Source organism: Sycon ciliatum, chromosome 5, assembly GCF_964019385.1.
Source record: "Sycon ciliatum chromosome 5, ocSycCili1.1, whole genome shotgun sequence".
In the NCBI taxonomy this organism is placed as follows: domain Eukaryota; kingdom Metazoa; phylum Porifera; class Calcarea; order Leucosolenida; family Sycettidae; genus Sycon; species Sycon ciliatum.
In genome coordinates, this window is record NC_088647.1 from 32959882 (window position 1) to 32978749 (window position 18868).

The 18868-nt window shown below is 46.1% G+C and overlaps 1 protein-coding gene across 1 annotated transcript; it reads left to right on the forward strand.

Annotated features, from left to right (window-relative positions):
• The first annotated feature begins 392 nt into the window (after nucleotides 1-392).
• Nucleotides 393-10453, forward strand: LOC135818387 (carbonic anhydrase 1-like). Its single transcript, XM_065331748.1, has 9 exons — nucleotides 393-646; nucleotides 4147-4212; nucleotides 4367-4692; nucleotides 5948-6046; nucleotides 6564-6639; nucleotides 7815-7972; nucleotides 8820-8936; nucleotides 9317-9362; nucleotides 9853-10453. Exons 1-9 carry the CDS (start codon nucleotides 613-615, stop codon nucleotides 9897-9899), a joined length of 969 nt encoding a protein of 322 aa, XP_065187820.1. The 5' UTR covers nucleotides 393-612; the 3' UTR covers nucleotides 9900-10453.
• The last annotated feature ends 8415 nt before the right edge of the window (nucleotides 10454-18868 follow it).

An 18868-nucleotide genomic window follows, 5' to 3' on the forward strand; every position in this document is an offset into this window, starting at 1 on the left:
TTATAACCTTCTCGTGCATACTTGTACTAGTACTTGCTCTGAGTAGCTACAGTAAATAATCGAGATGCTTGTGCTGAGGGCGCACACCTTTGCTATCGGTATTGTGTTTCAGCGACCAATAATAAGATACAAAAGAAAGGCATTCCCACCATGGTTTTATATAAGTACTTGATTAGCTTATGATATCGTCCCGAGGCGTTCCACCGTGTGCTTGATCTCGCAGACCAACATCTAGCCATAGTAGGAGAAGCAAGTTAGTGTTTGTCGTTGCCTTCTATCTGTATCCCTTCCTTGTTAACTGAGCTGGTACCATGTCTACCCTGTGCAGAGACATAATGCTTCTGATGGGTGCAGTGTGGCGCCTAAACTGAGAGGCACTTAAACCGAGAACTGCAGAAGAATTGTCTTCGCGCACGTACGTCTCCCGCTCAGGCGATGTCCTGCTCACGGTACTGCAATCCCGCCTTCCGAAGACGAGGTATAAATTGATGGAACACGGATAGCGTGTTCACGAGTTGTTCCTTCTCTGATACCCGAACTGTCGAGTTCCTCTTCCTATCCGGACTTCGAGCAAGGAATTCTCGGCAAGACGACGGTGCGGAAAATCAAATCATGGAGGTCAAGATCATCATTGTCACGTCACTGGGTGAGTAACAGCGGGTTTCTTTTTTCAGTGTTTCAAATTATCATTTGTTCTTCAGACCTGACTAGATGTGATCCTCCAAGCACGTAGCACGTGTCACTCGTGTAGCAAGGTTCTCGATCATCCGAGTCAAAGTGGCCTTCTGGTGGATAGTAGGAAGTGGCAAGTTCCAACCTTATTTGTATCAGCTTCAATGCTACAGTGCTGGCTCTGCATATTCGCTGTGTGACCGGAAAACCAGGTGGGATGCGGTGCATGGTTGGCTGTCCTCATGACGTGAGTTCTTCGCCAAAATATTGGTGGTCTCAGGTGAAAGAATGGGTGTCCAGTCAAAGAATTCTGATCCCTCTACTTAGCACGGCAGGAGGGTCCAATGGGATAGAGAGCGTCCTAGTATACCACAGATGGTAGCCGGCTGCATTCATACACTGTACAAAAACACGTGTACCGGCACGCGTCATGCTCTTTGAAGTGTCCAAACATGTGTTGTTGCCAATCTATTGGAGGAGCTGTCCGAGATTGTCCAGACTTTTGTTTTCATTTGAAGGTTCGGTTGTAGGTCAAGAAGTAAACGATGACGCTGTGAAACACTACAGACGCCTAGTACGATGAAAAGATCACCAGTCGACTTTGTGCGCGATGCAGCTGCCTATAGTCGCGAGGTTATTATGCGCAATAATATCTGAAATTTGAGGCAGAAAAGAACAGCAACTTCAAGTCCAAGGACAGACTGGAATCTGTACCACTATATCTGGAGAAAACTCCCAGTTACCGTCCTGTTGGGAGTGTTGCGAAGCAGTGTATTCAGGAACGGACCTAGAATATTTTCAACACATTGACACTCGCGTAAGATATGTGCAGCTACATGTCCATGTATATGGGCGCAAATTCAAATTCTCCGCGCCTCACCATGGATAATTGGTCACGGGGGCCACTCTGTAGGTCCATGGGGCATGCAACTGCCTTTCCTGTGTGAACGCCTACTTGTTGCTAGTGGTTTGCACGAGGATTTCCAACCAAGTCGCTGCGCCGTGCATGAACGCAGCCTACTTGAGTCCTGTTGTGTTGCATGTATGTTCATTCGTTTCACATGTATTGAACAAAGTCGCGCGTCCGAAATCTATCAAGGAATCAAATGGGTGATACTACCCAGCCACAACCAAGAGATTAAGGCGTAGTTGAATGCACTTTATCAAAGTCCTTTAGCGAAACGAAGACCATGTACTGGAAATTGAGAACTCAACAATCCGCTACCGTCCTGCTACCGTCCTGCTACCGTCCTGCTACCGTACTGCTACCGTACTGCTACCGTATTGGTACATGTAATTGGAGATTTTCAAGTCCCAGAGTAGAGGGCAATGTGTTTTCATGGTGAAAAAGGCCAGGCGAGAGTTTGATATAGAGGCAGGGGAGATAAAGAGAAAGAGTGAGAGAGTTGAGAAGGATACACAGTTATAAGTAATGTGTAGTTTTACCACACGAAAAGGTCAGTAGACTCTGGAGTGCAGCGAAGCTATGTGGAACTATGCGAGATCGACATATCTAAGAAGGTGATGAGATTGAAGATGCTCGTTAGTGGAGGGATGGCTACTTAGAATCCATAACACATGGTCATCACTCCGTGCAACAAAACCCGAGCTCTGTATAGACCACTGTGCTTCATGATTGCTTGTGCTAAAATATGTACGTGTATATCCAAATCATTACCCTATCGAGGATTGCAATTCTATACCATTGCCTGGGTAAAACAAACTGCAGGTATATTAGGTGATTGTAAGCTGCCGCTGGCCTGATGGATTTGCACCTGGGGACCCCAGGCAATAGGGGCTACGTCAGGACTGATGATTACTTTGAGTGCAAGGGACTCGATAGCTAGTAACAGTTGAGCAAGGGACCAACTCCGTTCTTGATTGGTCATTAGGGCCTGGCGTTCTGAAAGGAACACTACAATGGCCCCCTCCAGGGAAAGGTACAGAGTGACAATGTCCGAGGTGAAAGAGATGCAGAACTAAGATGGACAAAGGCTCTACCGATTGCCCACTTAGACTATGGTTTCTAGGGTATTGGTTTAGCATTACGGAGCAGGACGTACGTTGTCTGCTATTGGTACCAGCCAGCACTGATTAATGGTAATATACATTTCCCTTGCATCTCTCACCAACTCCTGAAATGCCTGAGATCTAACTCAGCATTGTTACTTAGAGTACTTGTATCCGACAAGGGACATTAGCATCAACCTTGACTCAATAGCCATAGGATAAGAAGTGTGAACTCCGCCATTCCACACTGCACACTAGGGAGACCCACTACACTACAGTCTACAGTTGCCTGGGAACACCCCTCCAAAGCCAGCAGATTCAGTCAATAGGTCATGTATATCTAATCAGCCCCTCTCCCAACATGTTCTTGGCTTGTAAAGATCTATTCAGTGTATAGGACGATATTCTTCTACGCAATGCTGGGGAGTGTTTGTGACGTTCAGTGCGAGAAATGCATCTAAAACAATGCATCCGTGAGGCATTCTCAAGAAGACGAGATCTGAATATGCAAAATGACCTCTCCAGCCTCTTTAGCCCTTTTGCTTCCAAACATCAGTACTGCTTGACAATGTGCCGCGCCTAAGTATTTCCCTTTTTCTCTATCCTATGACCTATGTCGTAGACGATGAGTTAGGTTGTCTAGAGAAAGTTCAGCCAAGAGAGACATCTATCACTTCAAGTGCCATCGCGCGCTAAATACTCTAGATTGAAAGAAAGTCAATCAACAACTACTAGGCGTTGTAAGCTTTGAAGTATGATGAGCTTGCAAGCATCTGCCGCTCCTGGGAATTCCTTTGTACTTTGGGAATTGACTTGTCAGAACCGGCATTGATTTTCAAGCAATGAAATTTCAGGAAAGCACCGCTTGCTTGGTCCAATACAGGATCCTCGCCACTTTGTGCGCAAAATGAGTGCCAAGCGATATTAAATTGCGGTACTAGCACACGAAATCCGACACGAAGTGCGATAGGTAAACTTGGCCAGCTGGCAAGGATAGCTTCATACAGGTATTTCGTACTACACCGAACGGAGAGACGAATATTATGGTTACAGTTCAAAGTGTCACGCTCTTGGCGATCTTCAGGCGACTGGTGGTACACTCTGCTCGCTTATTTCTTACTCTGTGTATTATATTCGTGTGTAAATGAGTGCGCTGCATTCTAGATCCAAGGCTTCTCCTATAACCAATGGTTTGTGCTAAGAAAGAAAGAAAGATAGACAGGCAAAGAGTGAGACAGACAGAGAGACCGGTAGACATCCAGAGGGAAAGGGATATAGAAACAACTTTACAAATTCGGCCTACCTCACCCTGAATCAAATTGACGAGACCAGTCGATGAGATGAATTTATAAGAAAAGATTCAGTGAAGGGACAAGGCCTCTGATTAGCAGGCGGCGCGCATACACTGTTGCTATTACTTCTCTTATCTGTCTTTTTCACTGTTCCTTCTCATCTGACATGCAGCTATTGCCTGCGTGCAAGCCGCCAGTCCTGGATCTAATTGGAATTACGACGAATCTTCCAACATTGGTAGGTTTCTAGTGGTGCTCACATCTTGAAAATCTGAAAACATTGTTGTGCTGGTGCTGGCTTGTCGGCATATCCCTCTGATGAACAGGTCTGTTTACAGTAAGAGGCCTTTGTCTACTGTATTGACTGGTTTCACACCACGCACTCGTTCCAGGTCCTGCTAACTGGGGTAATATCCAGGGTTTCGAGGGGTGCGGCACTGGAACGGAGCAGTCGCCTATCAACATCCAAGCATCCAGTGCAACGTATCGGAGCTACCCTCCACTCAATGTGACAAGCAACTCTGGTACAGGTACCTTTCGCCTGGAGAATGATGGCATTGGTCCAATTGGGCTTCCTGACGCATCTAACATCAATTACCTGACCGGCGGTCCGCTAGGTGACAGACAATACAGGCTGCACAATTTCCATCTCCACTATGGCAACTCTACGTACGAGGCGTCGGAGCATGCATTCGACAACATGAGGACATCGTCCGAGGTAAGATAAAAACAGTACGTTATGATGGGGTATGGTGTTGAATGCGAAACGCTGAGTTATGAATGACATGGTCGCATATCTATTTGATGATCTCCCCGTTCGGATGAACCACACCGTTCAATGGGACACTGTACATTAGGCGATTCTGACAGATCTAGACATCGACACTGAGGTATAGGGCTCTTGTCGCCATACGGCAAATGGCTGAAAAGGACATTAAATTGAAACACGAAATCTCATGATCATACCTCAGAAGAGAGCATGATTGTATGATCGTACAGGACTTGCCAGTCGCTTCCTGTAACGTGTTGGATTCCTGTTCGCTTCCAGGGCTTTTCTGTACAAAAATGTGATAGCATTATTGCATAGTGAATTGTTTGTGGCAAATGTAAGATACAAACCGCTGACATGTATGTGACCCTAATAGTCAATTTGCAAGCACTGCTTGATCACGAAGATTTATTACAGTTCCTTTTAGACAACCCTAGGGCTTCAAATTCAACACAACTACATGCGTTCGGAAACAGTGCAGCAGTTCGGAAACAGTGCAGCCGCTCAGCGCATCCAGCCGTGTGGAGTTTGAAGATAATAGACCGAAAGCTGATGCCTTAATGTTTAACTATTTCAAAACCCTTTCAAATGGTGAACGGTACTATTCGGCCAATAAAATGTAAAGAACTCCTCCTCTCCTCTCCTCCATGCGCTCTCACAGCCGACTCACTGCTACCCTCAGTAGCCATTACACACACCAACCAAGGACTATCACCTAGCCGTTAGATAATTAATGTTAGCAGCTTGTGATTGGATTTCTAACCTGACATTTTCTTGGAACCCCTGGCACTGTGTTGCTAGAGAGGTTAGCAGCTTGTGATTGGATTACTCACCTGCCATTTTCTTGGAACCCCTGGCACTGTGTTGCTGGAGAATTGTAACTTCTCATTCTCACACTTTGCCCGTAATCTTGCGCCCATGTTTTGTAGTATAAATCTGACCATCTCCACCTGATATCATCCTATTCAATATCACCTTCTCTGATGAGCCTTATGAAGGCGAAACAGCTGTCAGGAGGAATTTCAGTATCTACCTGCAACCCTTCCTTGGTTGGTGTGTGTAATGGCTACTGAGGGTAGCAGTGAGTCGGCTGTGAGAGCGCATGGAGGAGAGGAGAGGAAGAGTTCTTTATATTTCAAAACCCTGTCTATATAATAAATGGATCTCTAGATAGACCGAACTCTCGTGTCATTCATGTCTTTAGATTCACTTCGTCTTCTACAACAACATCTATGCGAATATCTCGGCTGCTCTGGACAGCGGAGATAGAGATGCTCTGGCCGTCATCGGAATTCTGTTCAGTGTGAGTCAATGTGCTCTTCCCAAATACAATCATATTGTTTGACGTTATGAATATGCCTATCAACAGATTCCTGTATACAGCAAATAGTCAGCAATATTAGTGTCAGCTAAAATTGCACAATTGTTGATAAGCATTGGGTGAGACAATAAGAAATGGTGGACCACTCAAGTTGCATTTTGTGCTATCCATTTAGAAACGTATGCAATCATCCACAACTGAGGTGTTGCTGTTGGTAGTAGCGGATGTTGATTGTAGTAAGTTACAGTTGTAGTAGCGGCGGTGGCCGAGGCCGCACTCCCCAAAACGTCTTCACGCATGGTATGTAATGCTGAAGCATGCATCCTTTCTAGCTAGTGGACATTTTAGTATTCCAGTTGCATGGAGCCATGTACATGTACTGAAGTACATTTTACACACCTCAAAAACAATAATGTATAGTATTTTCCCGGCTCCGTGCAATGTTCCATAAAATTATAATCACCATGTTTTGCGTGTGTTGTTTGACTCCGGCCTGCAGACCAGCTTGGATGTATCCCATGCACATCCCAGCATTGTATCGATATTGAACTTTTTTGCTCCGCTGACTTACCCAGGTACGTGAACCTGTCAATAAGCTCATTGGGCACAGGCATGGGATGATAAAGATTTTGGAAAATATCATCTGGTAGCAGTGGGTGATGGAGAAGGGTGTGGCATAAGGTTATCCAAAGTCACCATTACAAGAATGAAGCTTGATAGTTTTAAGATGAGGGTTTGCCACTTTTTGGTCAGCTAATCAAAAACAATAGTATAGACAGCTGTGATACACTCAATTCATCGACAGTGATTATTGTCGCCACCAGGGAGTAGTACAATACTACTCCCTGGTCGTCACTATGCACCATGAGAAAGTCAGCATTCTGTTACAATACAGGTACCTCCTCCCGTACAATCTACTTTTCCCAAGCTGGCCTGCATGTACCCCGTGTAAACTCGTAATCACCTTTTGTTCCGTTGGCCTGGGTAGCTACTTGCGCGACCATATTTGCCATGGCTACCCAGACCTGTTATCCTGCATTCTCCCTCAATCGATCTCGCTCGCTCTTCCATGATGTAGTCGTTTCCGGTTCGTCTTTGTCTCCGTCTCTCTCTAATAAAATTAGAGCCTACTCGTGCTCGTTGTCCATTGTGCCTTGGGAGTATCACCCTTTTTGTACTCAACACTTCCATATACAGTGTAGTAGGCTGCGGATCACACATACACTTACTCACACAAACAAGCACATGTGCACCAGCCTCGTTCACAAACTCAAACACAAACAACCGAACACAGCACCTGGCCCAGCACACACATACACTTCACACATGTATAATTTCTGAGGACACAATCTTCAGGAATGATGTGAGTTTGTGTCTTTTTACTGGGTACACTTTCCAACGAAATAACTTATTATGATCGTCTCTTCCGGATGCTGGATAGAGTGAGAAGGAGAGAGACAGGGGAGAGACAGGAGAGAGACAGGGGAGAGGTTTCTACATACATGAACATGTTTGGCAGCTCTATCTTTTTCTTGTCATTCCGTGTGTTTTTGGCCGTGATGCGGAGACCTCAGGTCGGCAGAGCCATCAATACCCAACCAGCACTGCCGCGTCTTGGTGCAGCGCCTGCTCCTTAGTTGTCACGTTTGCCCTAGCCTCCGTACCATTGTTTTCATTATTCTTTTTGAGCAGGTCATGTGAACATAGTTTAAAAAAATTAAAAACATTATCGCTTTCCTGTGTGCTGCAGGTGATACAACCACGGAGCAACTCGATTTCTCTACTGTGCTGCGGCCTGAGGACGTTTCTACGTTTTATACCTACAACGGATCTTTGACTACGCCAAGCTGCAACGAGCAGGTTGTCTGGTTGGTGATGAGCCAGATACAATACTATCCTCCAACAGTGGTAGGTGTCCTCACAAGTCTGTCGACTTGTTTTATTCAAAGCCCCACATTTAAGTGAATACTTGTCCTCACAAGTACATACACACATTCGCAGAAATAATATACACGAGAGCCCTCATACATACACACCCCCATGTTCGGAGAATCTATTTAGTCGAGACAAAACTATAAAATAAATAATCATGGCATCCATAGCTAGCAGGCAGGCATAGAGGGATGGTCTAAGATCGTGAATAAGAAACGGAGGGGACCAGGTTCAAGTCCTGCTTGGAAGCGGACATTTTTTCCCGCCGTGCTGCGACCCACAGTTAATTGTGAACTCGTTGCCTGGCACGAGGAAAACATGGATGCAGTGAATAGGATTTTCGGTCTTTCACCACTTGCTGGTGAGCTGATCTACTCACCTCCCATCGCTTTAGGAACTTCATCTGCGCCTTGATCCTTGAAGGGTAGTGGCGTTCCTACGGATGCGGGAAACTCGCCCTCTAGCCGAGTCTGACGAGAACCGTAAAATAGTAATAATAAGGTAGGTAAATAGGGATACAATGAAGAACCGATAGAAAATAGAAGGAAATGGCGATAGAAAGACCGATAGAGAGTTAAAGAGAGGGCGAGAGGGACAGAATTCCAGATGGATGGAGTCTCTTTCATGAAAATCAAAACGAGACTTGTAAATTATGTTCATGGAAAATGAGAAGCAATAGCATCGGTTTTTGTTGGGAGTAATATTGTAAATAATTATGGAGGCATATCAACAGTATTTGCAGAGGTGTGTATTATAGTGCAGTACCAGCCAACAGGTTTTCTTTAACCTTGCGTGCCTATGTCAATTCTCTCACTTCTCCCAGATCGATTCACTGTCCAGTCTCTTGACCACCAATCGAACTCAACCACCAGTGGGAATCATCGGAAACACTCGCCCACTACAGCCACTCAATTCCCGCACTATCTATCAGAACTTCCAGGTTAGTGAATGCTCCATGTGATTCCACGTGTACTGATGCCTTACCTTCCTTTTCCAACGTCCTGTTATTCTACACGTTCGTGTGTGGTCGGATGATCGCTTAGTCCGAGTAAAAACACTTTTTCATCCTCCTATTCTTGTTGTATATGTGTATTATGTGCGTTCGGGCCTGGTTTAAATCTGGCTGTTGGAAAATGTATTTTTCTTGGGTCTAGACTTAGTACGAATTCCAGCTGTTCATTGTCAGCTGGTGCAGTTGGAAGCTGCAATATTAAGGCGCTTGCAGATAATCATGTCGATACTTTGATCCTCATGGATATACATGTACATGTACGTGACTGCATTCATTGCTTATGCCTCGATGTGATTTCTGTTGCACAGAATCCAACAATGGCTTCCACCACCTCAGGCTCCGGACTCATGAACAGTAAGTATTGTTATTTCCAATAATGATACGCACCAATGGAGCAATTCCACCTTCACCACATGCGCTATCTGGCCGACTTCATCACACCAGCACCATGGCTACAAATTGTAGATAATGACAAATAAAATTTCTCCATACAGCGCTATTTCGACCACTAAGGTCTCATCAGTGAAGATTGAGAATAATGAATGGCTGGAGTGGCTTTGAGTACACTGGTCCGCAGAAATGCAAAGTGCATGGCATGATATATTTTAATGATTATAATTAATATCATTAGAGAATGGCTGATGTAGTGTTGTTATAATGCATGAACGTGTCCTCAGGGTTGGTGTGGTATACATGAAAGACTTGCACGTTTCCGAAAACCTGTTCTAAATCCCCTTTCCGTGTTAGGATCGACCAGAAAGAATAATTATTATGTTGAAGTTTCAAGTCGAATGTAAAAATTCAACTGTTTGTGGTGCTCTCGACCGTTGTGTTTGCTGCACAGTATCGCTATTCGTGATGCTCCTCTCTTTCATCGTGGCCAGCGTCTAGGCAGTCGTGTAACTCAGCCCATCCTCTCTATACTGGCAGTCATGCATTTTAGTTCTGGGTCTAGAAACGTTTGGGGTTAAAATGGGCTCTGCCATTTGACCGTGAAGCAGTTCAGTGCTAGGTGCGAGCCACTTAGGTATAATCCTGGCTTTTTTCCACGGCCTGATAACTGAGCGTCATCTAAATGTTTAATGCATGCAGATCTACAAGTATGTGAAGTACACGTAATGCCACTAGTAGATGTGTTTCAAGTGTAGCAAATTACCACCAAGGTTTGCACTGCATTTCGAAATTCTATTCCACGCGTTGTTTCCTTTTGTTGAAATTTTTCTCCGTTTACTCATTTTGGTGCTTCAATTCCATAATATAAAACGAATGTACGGCCGTGCCACATATGCATGTATGTAAAGTACACGTAATGCCAATAGTGCATGTGTTTCAAGTGTAGCACATTATCTCAGAGGTTTGTACTGCATTTCGTAATCTTATACTACTTATACTTTTGCTTGCATTACGAATTGAACAATAAATATGGTGCGTATTCGCCAGACCGATATCCTGTTCCTACTAGGCATAATTATGCGGATTTTGCCGGCAGAAAAATTGGCAGAATTCGGTACTTTTTCTGGTACATTTCATGCATGTTTGGTAAGGGGATAAAGAAATGGAGCAGAATTCGAGGAATTGCCCGCCATAAGGTTTGTATGGTTCTGCCAATTTCACTGCTTTTCGAGCAGAATCTGCCACCTTTTCGAGCATTATCTGCCAATGCCTAGTTCCTACTTGACGATTAAATTGGGATGTCAGAAATGGCTCAATTTGCGGTTGAAGTTCCTAAAGCTATGGAAGGCGATTAGATCTGACCCTCAAAAAAGTGATCAAAGAAGGATAATGCGGGCCTTTCGCAAGAACATACAATAACTTAGGTTTGAGAAAATAGGTGCTTCATGAGCTTCAATAATAATAATAAACACAGCTCGCATCCTCCCTGAACCTGTTAGACAGGAGCAGAGTCGACGCATCTGTCAACAGTGTCAAGCCAAGTTAGTCTATCTCCTGCAGCTTGGAGAGCGCTTTCCACGGAGAGATCCGCTGCCTTCAGGTCGTGCCGAATCGTATCTATCCACCGCAATGGTGGACGGCCACGGGGTTTTTTTTTAATGTCGTTTGTGTTGATTGATACAATACAAGTGGAATAATACCTTCTGTAAGAAATGGTTTGCTCCCCACACCGGAGCTCGCGCTATTCCGCCGACTTTACTTGACACTTGACTGTGTCACGACTGCCATCCAGAGCACACGAGAAGTCCATCGAACCTTCGACTCGGCAAACCTGCAAGAAAGCACCACTCCCTGCTCAATACACAGTGTTTCGGGGAATTCACCCCTCATCAGTTGAGCTTGAGTAGGCTGAGGAAGATTGTGCCTGAAGAGCACCACTTATATAGTGCTCTCCAGGCACAAACATCACCAGGGATACAAACTTACAGAGACGCTCCGTTTCAAGCGCGACAAACACCTCGTGAACACCAGATAGCAGCGTGAGTCAGTGTCGCTCCTGGACGGTGAGACAGACGTCGAGGACCCTCGGTCATTCGCAACGCTGTCACCTCCAAACCAACTAGTCGCAAGCCCGCGCTGGGCACAACAGTACGAAGCAGTGGTTGCGACTTCGGCGATGATTTGTAAGAAATGGTTTGCTCCCCACACCGGAGCTCGCGCTATTCCGCCGACTTTACTTGACACTTGACTGACTCACGACTGCCATCCAGAGCACACGAGAAGTCCATCGAACCTTCGACTCGGCAAACCTGCAAGAAAGCACCACTCCCTGCTCAATACACAGCGTTTCGGGGAATTCACCCCTCATCAGTTGAGCTTGAGTAGGCTGAGGAAGATTGTGCCTGAAGAGCACCACTTATATAGTGCTCTCCAGGCACAAACATCACCAGGGATACAAACTTACAGAGACGCTCCGTTTCAAGCGCGACAAACACCTCGTGAACACCAGATAGCAGCGTGAGTCAGTGTCGCTCCTGGACGGTGAGACAGACGTCGAGGACCCTCGGTCATTCGCAACGCTGTCACCTCCAAACCAACTAGTCGCAAGCCCGCGCTGGGCACAACAGTACGAAGTAGTGGTTGCGACTTCGGCGATGATTTGTAAGAAATGGTTTGCTCCCCACACCGGAGCTCGCGCTATTCCGCCGACTTTACTTGACACTTGACTGACTCACGACTGCCATCCAGAGCACACGAGAAGTCCATCGAACCTTCGACGTTTGGTGCTCTTCAGGCACAATCTTCCTCAGCCTACTCAAGCTCAACTGATGAGGGGTGAATTCCCCGAAACACTGTGTATTGAGCAGGGAGTGGTGCTTTCTTGCAGGTTTGCCGAGTCGAAGGTTCGATGGACTTCTCGTGTGCTCTGGATGGCAGTCGTGAGTCAGTCAAGTGTCAAGTAAAGTCGGCGGAATAGCGCGAGCTCCGGTGTGGGGAGCAAACCATTTCTTACAAATCATCGCCGAAGTCGCAACCACTACTTCATAATACCTTCTGTTTAAAAAACGTTTTTGGAAGACAGATACATGTAGGTCCTAATACAGTAGGTTGTTGTTTGTCAGTGGCCTTCAAGTTTGCCCTTGGGCTTACAGCCCTCTGCCTAACATGTCGTGGAGCTTGCAAGCCCTACCTGCCATGCCCGAAGCTATAATACCTTCCCCTCCCACTTGAAGTCCATTGTTATTACTGTTACTTAGAATCTTCGAAGTTGAAAGGCTTTTTGAGTTCGCATCCAAGACATGCAAGAGCAGATTGGCAGTTACTAGTAGTTGTAGAACGGCTGTACCTTTGGTCAGTGTCCTGCAATGATTGAATGTTATCGCGCGAGTTGATTATCAAGTAAATTGGTGGTATTTTTAAATGTACATACTAGTGTAACTTGTAGTTGCTTGGTAGGCACTTCCCAGATCGGCTGGCCGAAAAATGTGCCAAAACAAAAGTTTTGAAGACAAATTCACAGTAGTTTTGCCGGGTAGGCAATTTTCGCATAGAATTCGCTGAAAATTGATGTTTTGGTGCTTGTTCAGCATGCACATACTTGCAAGTACAATTTCTGTAACCATTATGTTGCGAAAGGCGACTAGTCGACTGCGATTTTAGGTACATGTATTTCCGAAATCGGTCAGCAGGAAAAGACGCAGAAATCGATGGCTGTCAAGGAATCGCCATTATATGTAATTGCGCCGAATTTACCAATTTCGCACCGAATTCGCCGAAAATCAATGTTTCAGTGGTAGCGAATACTCTGTTGTCATGAGTCTGTTGCGTGCCCGTCTCTCTTTCTCCTTACTGAGATCCAGTATTCTTTGTATCCGTGGTGCTCGTTCTCGTCGGGGTTTCCCCGCTCAACATTTTGTGGATATTTCCGTCGAGGTGGGTGAGCCTCGCCTTGTTACGTAATTTTCTGATCTTCTATACTGTGTTTATTTGTTTGTCAAGTTTTTTTTTTCTTGATGAAGTTATTGGTGTTCTTATTAATCAGTACAGCGTTTTTTTGTTTTGTTATTGTTTTTCTCTTTTTGAATTGAGTTTATTGAGTTTATTGATTGAGTTTATTTTTAATTATAACAAATTGATTTGAAGTTTTTTGGTTTGGGTTTGAAATTCTTTATTTGACACATGCATTTGTCTGATTTCTTATCCAGTGTAAGATTTATTGCATTTTAAACCATTGTGTTGATTTGCCCGTAAAAGTGGCTGTAAGCATTGAAAAAAAATGTTTCAGTGTGTCTGAAGCATGCATGTAAATGTGTATACTGCGAGCGTTGACTTCAAGTATTGGTTTGAGCCGAGTTCTGACTTTGAGGCTCATGATATGGCCAAATTTGGACATCCTCTCAGCTGACCATAAAGAAAAATATGATTTGGGAAATGCCTATTCTTTGGTCCTTTTCTTTGTTATAATTTCGTCTTTAAACTGTACGTTACCGTGGCTATTTCGAAGTAGAATATCCGCGCCCATATTTCATTTCATTGCCGTTATTGAACCGTTAGGTCCGAGCCGATTATCCAATCTTATTCAGCAATAGATTTAAAACGTACATATACATGCCGCTTGTGAGGACATTAAGACCGACAAAAGGATACAGTTTGACAGGACAACAATAATCATTAATTATTCAAATATACTTACATGTATCTACTATCCACATTCCACTTGCCAGCCTGTTTCCAAGCAGTCCGACCCGTTCGGCTTGCTTCTGCCATATTAAATGTTCAGTGTCTAATGATCGCATTAGTGTGTCATCTACATGTTAGATGGAGGCTAAGAACTCGGCGTCATGCCAGTACTGTCCCCGTTGTGATCCATGAAAACGCCACTCGCTATGTGCCAGAACGTGTTCGATGCTCTGTGCGTCTGTAAGTGCTCACCCATTTGCTCGCTGCCTGGCACATTCTTCACGTTCAATCCTTACCCTATAGGAATCCCTCTGGCAATCGCTAAGTGATCGGGCCCCCAAACACAAACGGAAGAAATGGTCGCAATTAAAGAACTCATAATAGCTTGTCAAAGCAGGCCGCTGTCGTGTAGATTGCACACTAAGTTGGCAAGAAACACTAACACAAATCTAACTGACTGAAGCAGATAACAGCAGGACAGCAATTTGGTTGGACTGCACAAGGCAGCAATACCAACAGCACGGATCGGAGGTATTACTATTGGAAACACGAATCATTGGTACGGGGGAGTTAGAGGGCTCGGCAATGAGAAAAAGTAGAAAGAGAAGAGATATCAGGAATGTAGTAAAGTAGTGTTAGGAAAAGGCTGTGCTGAACTATATACTGAGAAGCACATGACTGTATTATGGTATGGTACACGTGTTTACGTGTTCACTAGTAGCCCACTGACCAGCTCCATTCATTCCTAGCTGGAGGAGTGCCTGGCCGGTACCCAACCAGTCTGTACCAGTCCTTCACCGCGGGTACATCCACGGCCCGCGCAGGCTGTGGGTGCGTGCCAGGCGCAGATGCACCCCCACTCCTACTCCAGGGCTGCGGCTGCGCCGGCTACCGATGGCTTTTGTGCCAAGGCTGCCCAGGCTGCACCAGACAGGACGAATGCAGGCTCAGTAACGGAGCCCGCACTTCAGGCAACGGTGACATCTTGCTATCAGCGCCCTGCACGCAAGCACGACCGGTTAAGGGGTGCCAGTCGGCTAAAGTGCAAGGCCGTCTACGTTGGCCGTGTTGATGTCGGTTGCTCGGCAAGTTCAATCGCTAAATGGTGCGAGGACCGTAGTGTGACTGTAATCAAATGCTCAGTATCTGCGGCACGGTATTTTGGTCTGGCGTATGCCCACCTTGTTATTTCGGAGGAGCATTGGCAGAAGGTCCAGAGTCTAGACTTCTGGCCAAGTGGCATTTCGGTTCGTGAATGGCGCTTCAAATCAGACCGCATCTCTCAACAGAACTGATTGCGTCGCTCAATCTACTTGCGCCACCATTCCTTCCTGATTCTGGACGACAAACTAATAAAACTCCCAATCAACCTGCCCAATTACCTTCATCCTTCTCAGTGCTCTCACTTAACTGCCGCTCCATAGTAAATAAGTTAGCTGAGCTTAGTCAAGTCTGTGAGCAGTATTCTCCAGACATAATCTGCCTATGTGAAACGTGGCTGACAGCTGCCATAGACGTCTCAATTCCAGGCTACACGTCATACCGCCTGGACCGTCCACCCACGACCAGCTCTGATAACCTGCCAGCAAGAGGCTATGGCGGTGTTGCTACTCTTGTAGCTGACAGATCGTTCATGTCCATCAAGCGCCGCTTCGACCTTGAGCGCTGTGGACTGGAGGCGGTTTGGCTCGAATTGCAGCCAGTGATCCTTCCCTCACTCCCCCTCATCATCTGCTCTGTTTACAGACCGCCTGGAGACAGCATCTCCCAAGTCCAGGCATTTAGTGACTTCCTAGAGGACTGTCTGTCCAATATTAGCCTCCCCAATTCGGCGATTGTACTTGCAGGAGACTTGAATGCTCGCCACTTTGACTGGTCTCCTAGTGACACCACGAATCGTGCTGGAAGGGAGTTCCGTAACCTCTTCTCTTGTTTTGGCCTTGAGCAAATGGTGACATTCCCCACACACTTTACCCCCCACGGCTCAACATCGTGTATTGACGTTGTACTCACGGATCATCCTCACCTACTACTCTTTGTTACATCTGTTGCTCCTCTTGGTGCATCTGACCACGCACAGATCCTCAGTCATTTCCTACTGCCTACTGATGCTGTTTACCGTGAGGAACCTGCTGCAAGCGGACATCCCGCTGCTGCACCCCGAAGCCACTTCAGCAATGTTCCTGCAAAGCCGGAATATGACTTTAAATCCGTGCCATCTTCCGTCTGGGATAGTGTGAATGCAGAGCTCTCTGATATTGACTGGAGCTGGCACCTGCGTGCCAGCAACGTCGATGATGCGCTTTCACACTTTTCTTCCATTCTCAACAGTGCCCTTGAGAAGCACCTCTGGCCATTCGGAAAGCAGCCGTATTCTCACCGCTGCCCACGGCCCAGTCAGCCACCCTGGGTTGATGCCCATCTCCGCACAGCAATCAAGTGGAAATATGATCTCTATAGCATGTTTAGGAAGTACTCAACACAACAAAACAAACAAGCATACCAACAGCAGCGAAATATAGTGAAAACCCTGACGCGGACAAAGTACAGAGCTTATATCCGCTCAGTGAAAACTACTTTGCAGGGTAGACACCGTCCATCGCTTCACCAGTTTGTGAGACAAGCAAGAATTCGAAACGTATCACGGGAAATTCCGTCACTCACAACAGGGACTCAGCAGGCGGCTGACCCTTTGGCCAAAGCTACGGCATTAAACGCCCAGTTTGCCTCTGTGACTCGGCCAGATGACCCGTTGATCTCTATTCCCCCTATTCTCACCCCCTCGGAGCCCTCAGCTTGTTTCACGTCCGTCATCACCACAACTGCCACTGTCCGGCGTCATCTGAAGAAGCTTCCGACGTGCAAGGCGTCTGGTCCTGACGGCATCCCCAACCGGGTCCTCAAGGCCCTGGCACCATCCATAGCATTCCCTTTGTGCCATATTTTCAACATGTCATTTACCACGGGCATATTCCCTTCCGCATGGAAAACAGCGAAAGTCATACCTGTATTCAAGAAAGGTTCCCGCCACGAACCTGCAAACTACCGCCCTATCTCTCTTCTTCCCTGCGTGTCCAAAGTATGTGAACGCATCTTTTATGACCACTTATACAGACATGTTTCGCCGTTTCTGAGTCCCGCACAATCTGGGTTTCGTAAAGGCGACTCCACCTCTCTTCAACTGACCCGCATCGTGCAGCAGGTGTGCCAGCATAGGGATAACAGAGCGCTTGCTGGCATTTGCTTCTTTGACTTGGCCAAGGCTTTTGATACCGTCTGGCATCGAGGACTTTTGGCAAAGCTCGAGCATGCATTCAGGGTACGCAAACAACCACTCTCCTGGCTGAAATCTTATCTCTCTGGGCGTTATCAGTACGTAACTGTGCTTGGCACATCCTCGGCTGCAGAGCCAGTATTGTCGGGCGTTCCTCAAGGATCAATTCTTGGTCCCCTACTATTTATAATTTACGTAAACGACTTACCTGCAGTCTTCCCTGGAACGTCTCTGTTTGCTGACGACACGACCCTTCTCACCTCATCAGCTTCCCTCACTGGCCTGAAAAACAACTTCCGTGCTGGCATTCAGGAAGTTCTTTCCTGGATGTCGTCCTGGAGGTTGTCCCCAAATCTATCAAAAACAAAGATCATGCCCCAGCCGGAGTTCACAACCCTCATCCATGCCAACTTTCCAAATCCAATTGACATAGTGTCTTCTCACAAACACCTTGGCATTGTGATTGACTCTGCACTCTCTTGGGTACCTCACATCGAATTATATCTGTAAAAAATCAAGTAAATCCTTAGGAATTCTCTCCCCCCACTGCTCCTACCTCCCACTTTCTTGCAAGCTTCTTTTTTTTTTAGCCTACCTTCGCCCAATATTTGATTATGCAGATACGTCTTGGGTTGGGTTATCCTCTTCCGCTGCTGCAAAGCTTGAAATACATCACAAGAAAATCCTTAAAATTCTCCTCCGTCAACCCCGCATGCTCTCATCATCCGCCCTTTATAAAATCGCTCACACAACCCCGTTATCACATGGACGCAGTGCACACCTGGCTTCTCTTGTCCATTCTATTAAGCTTGAGTTGTGCCCACCTCATCTCATGTGTTTTAATTGGTTCTCTTCTCTAAGAACTAGAAACTCGCTCTTACTCCCTAAGTGTAACTCATCCACTCTTTTGCGCTCCCCTCTCTTTATTGCTTATTCTGTTTGGCTCACTCTACCCAGAGAAGTTAAGGACCTGACCTCACTCCGCCTGTTTAAGATCCGTGCCGCCCCTTATTTACTACGACATGCATAGCTCATTATCCACATGTCCTTTTTGCGTCTCTGTGTTTTTCACTGTTTTTATTTGACATTATCTTTCTTTACGGAGTTGTTGTTGCTGTTCGTTTTGCTACTCTTTCTTTTTCCCTCCCCTTATTTATATTTATCGCCGTGGTTGGCAATCACCCACTCTCGTAATATTGGCCGGTGTTTCCGCCGAGTCTTGAGATGTTGCAATAAATAATAATAATAATTCCGGATCTGGTGGCGGCAGCCTTGGGTCTTGAATTGTTTTATCATGTGCTTGGGACCCGGTCCCTGCAATAGCATGGGTGGGGGGGGGGGGGGAGGCTGTGCCTGTTGTCAGTTAGACAGACTGGGAATGAGCAGGTCAGGTAAGGGGGTACTGTCAGGAGATGAGTTGACTGAAGCAGATAGCGGTTTCGTTCGTCGTATTGGTTCCTTATTGTACGTGTATGGCTTGGGGCAGCAGGTGTCGGGATGAGAGAGGTGATTT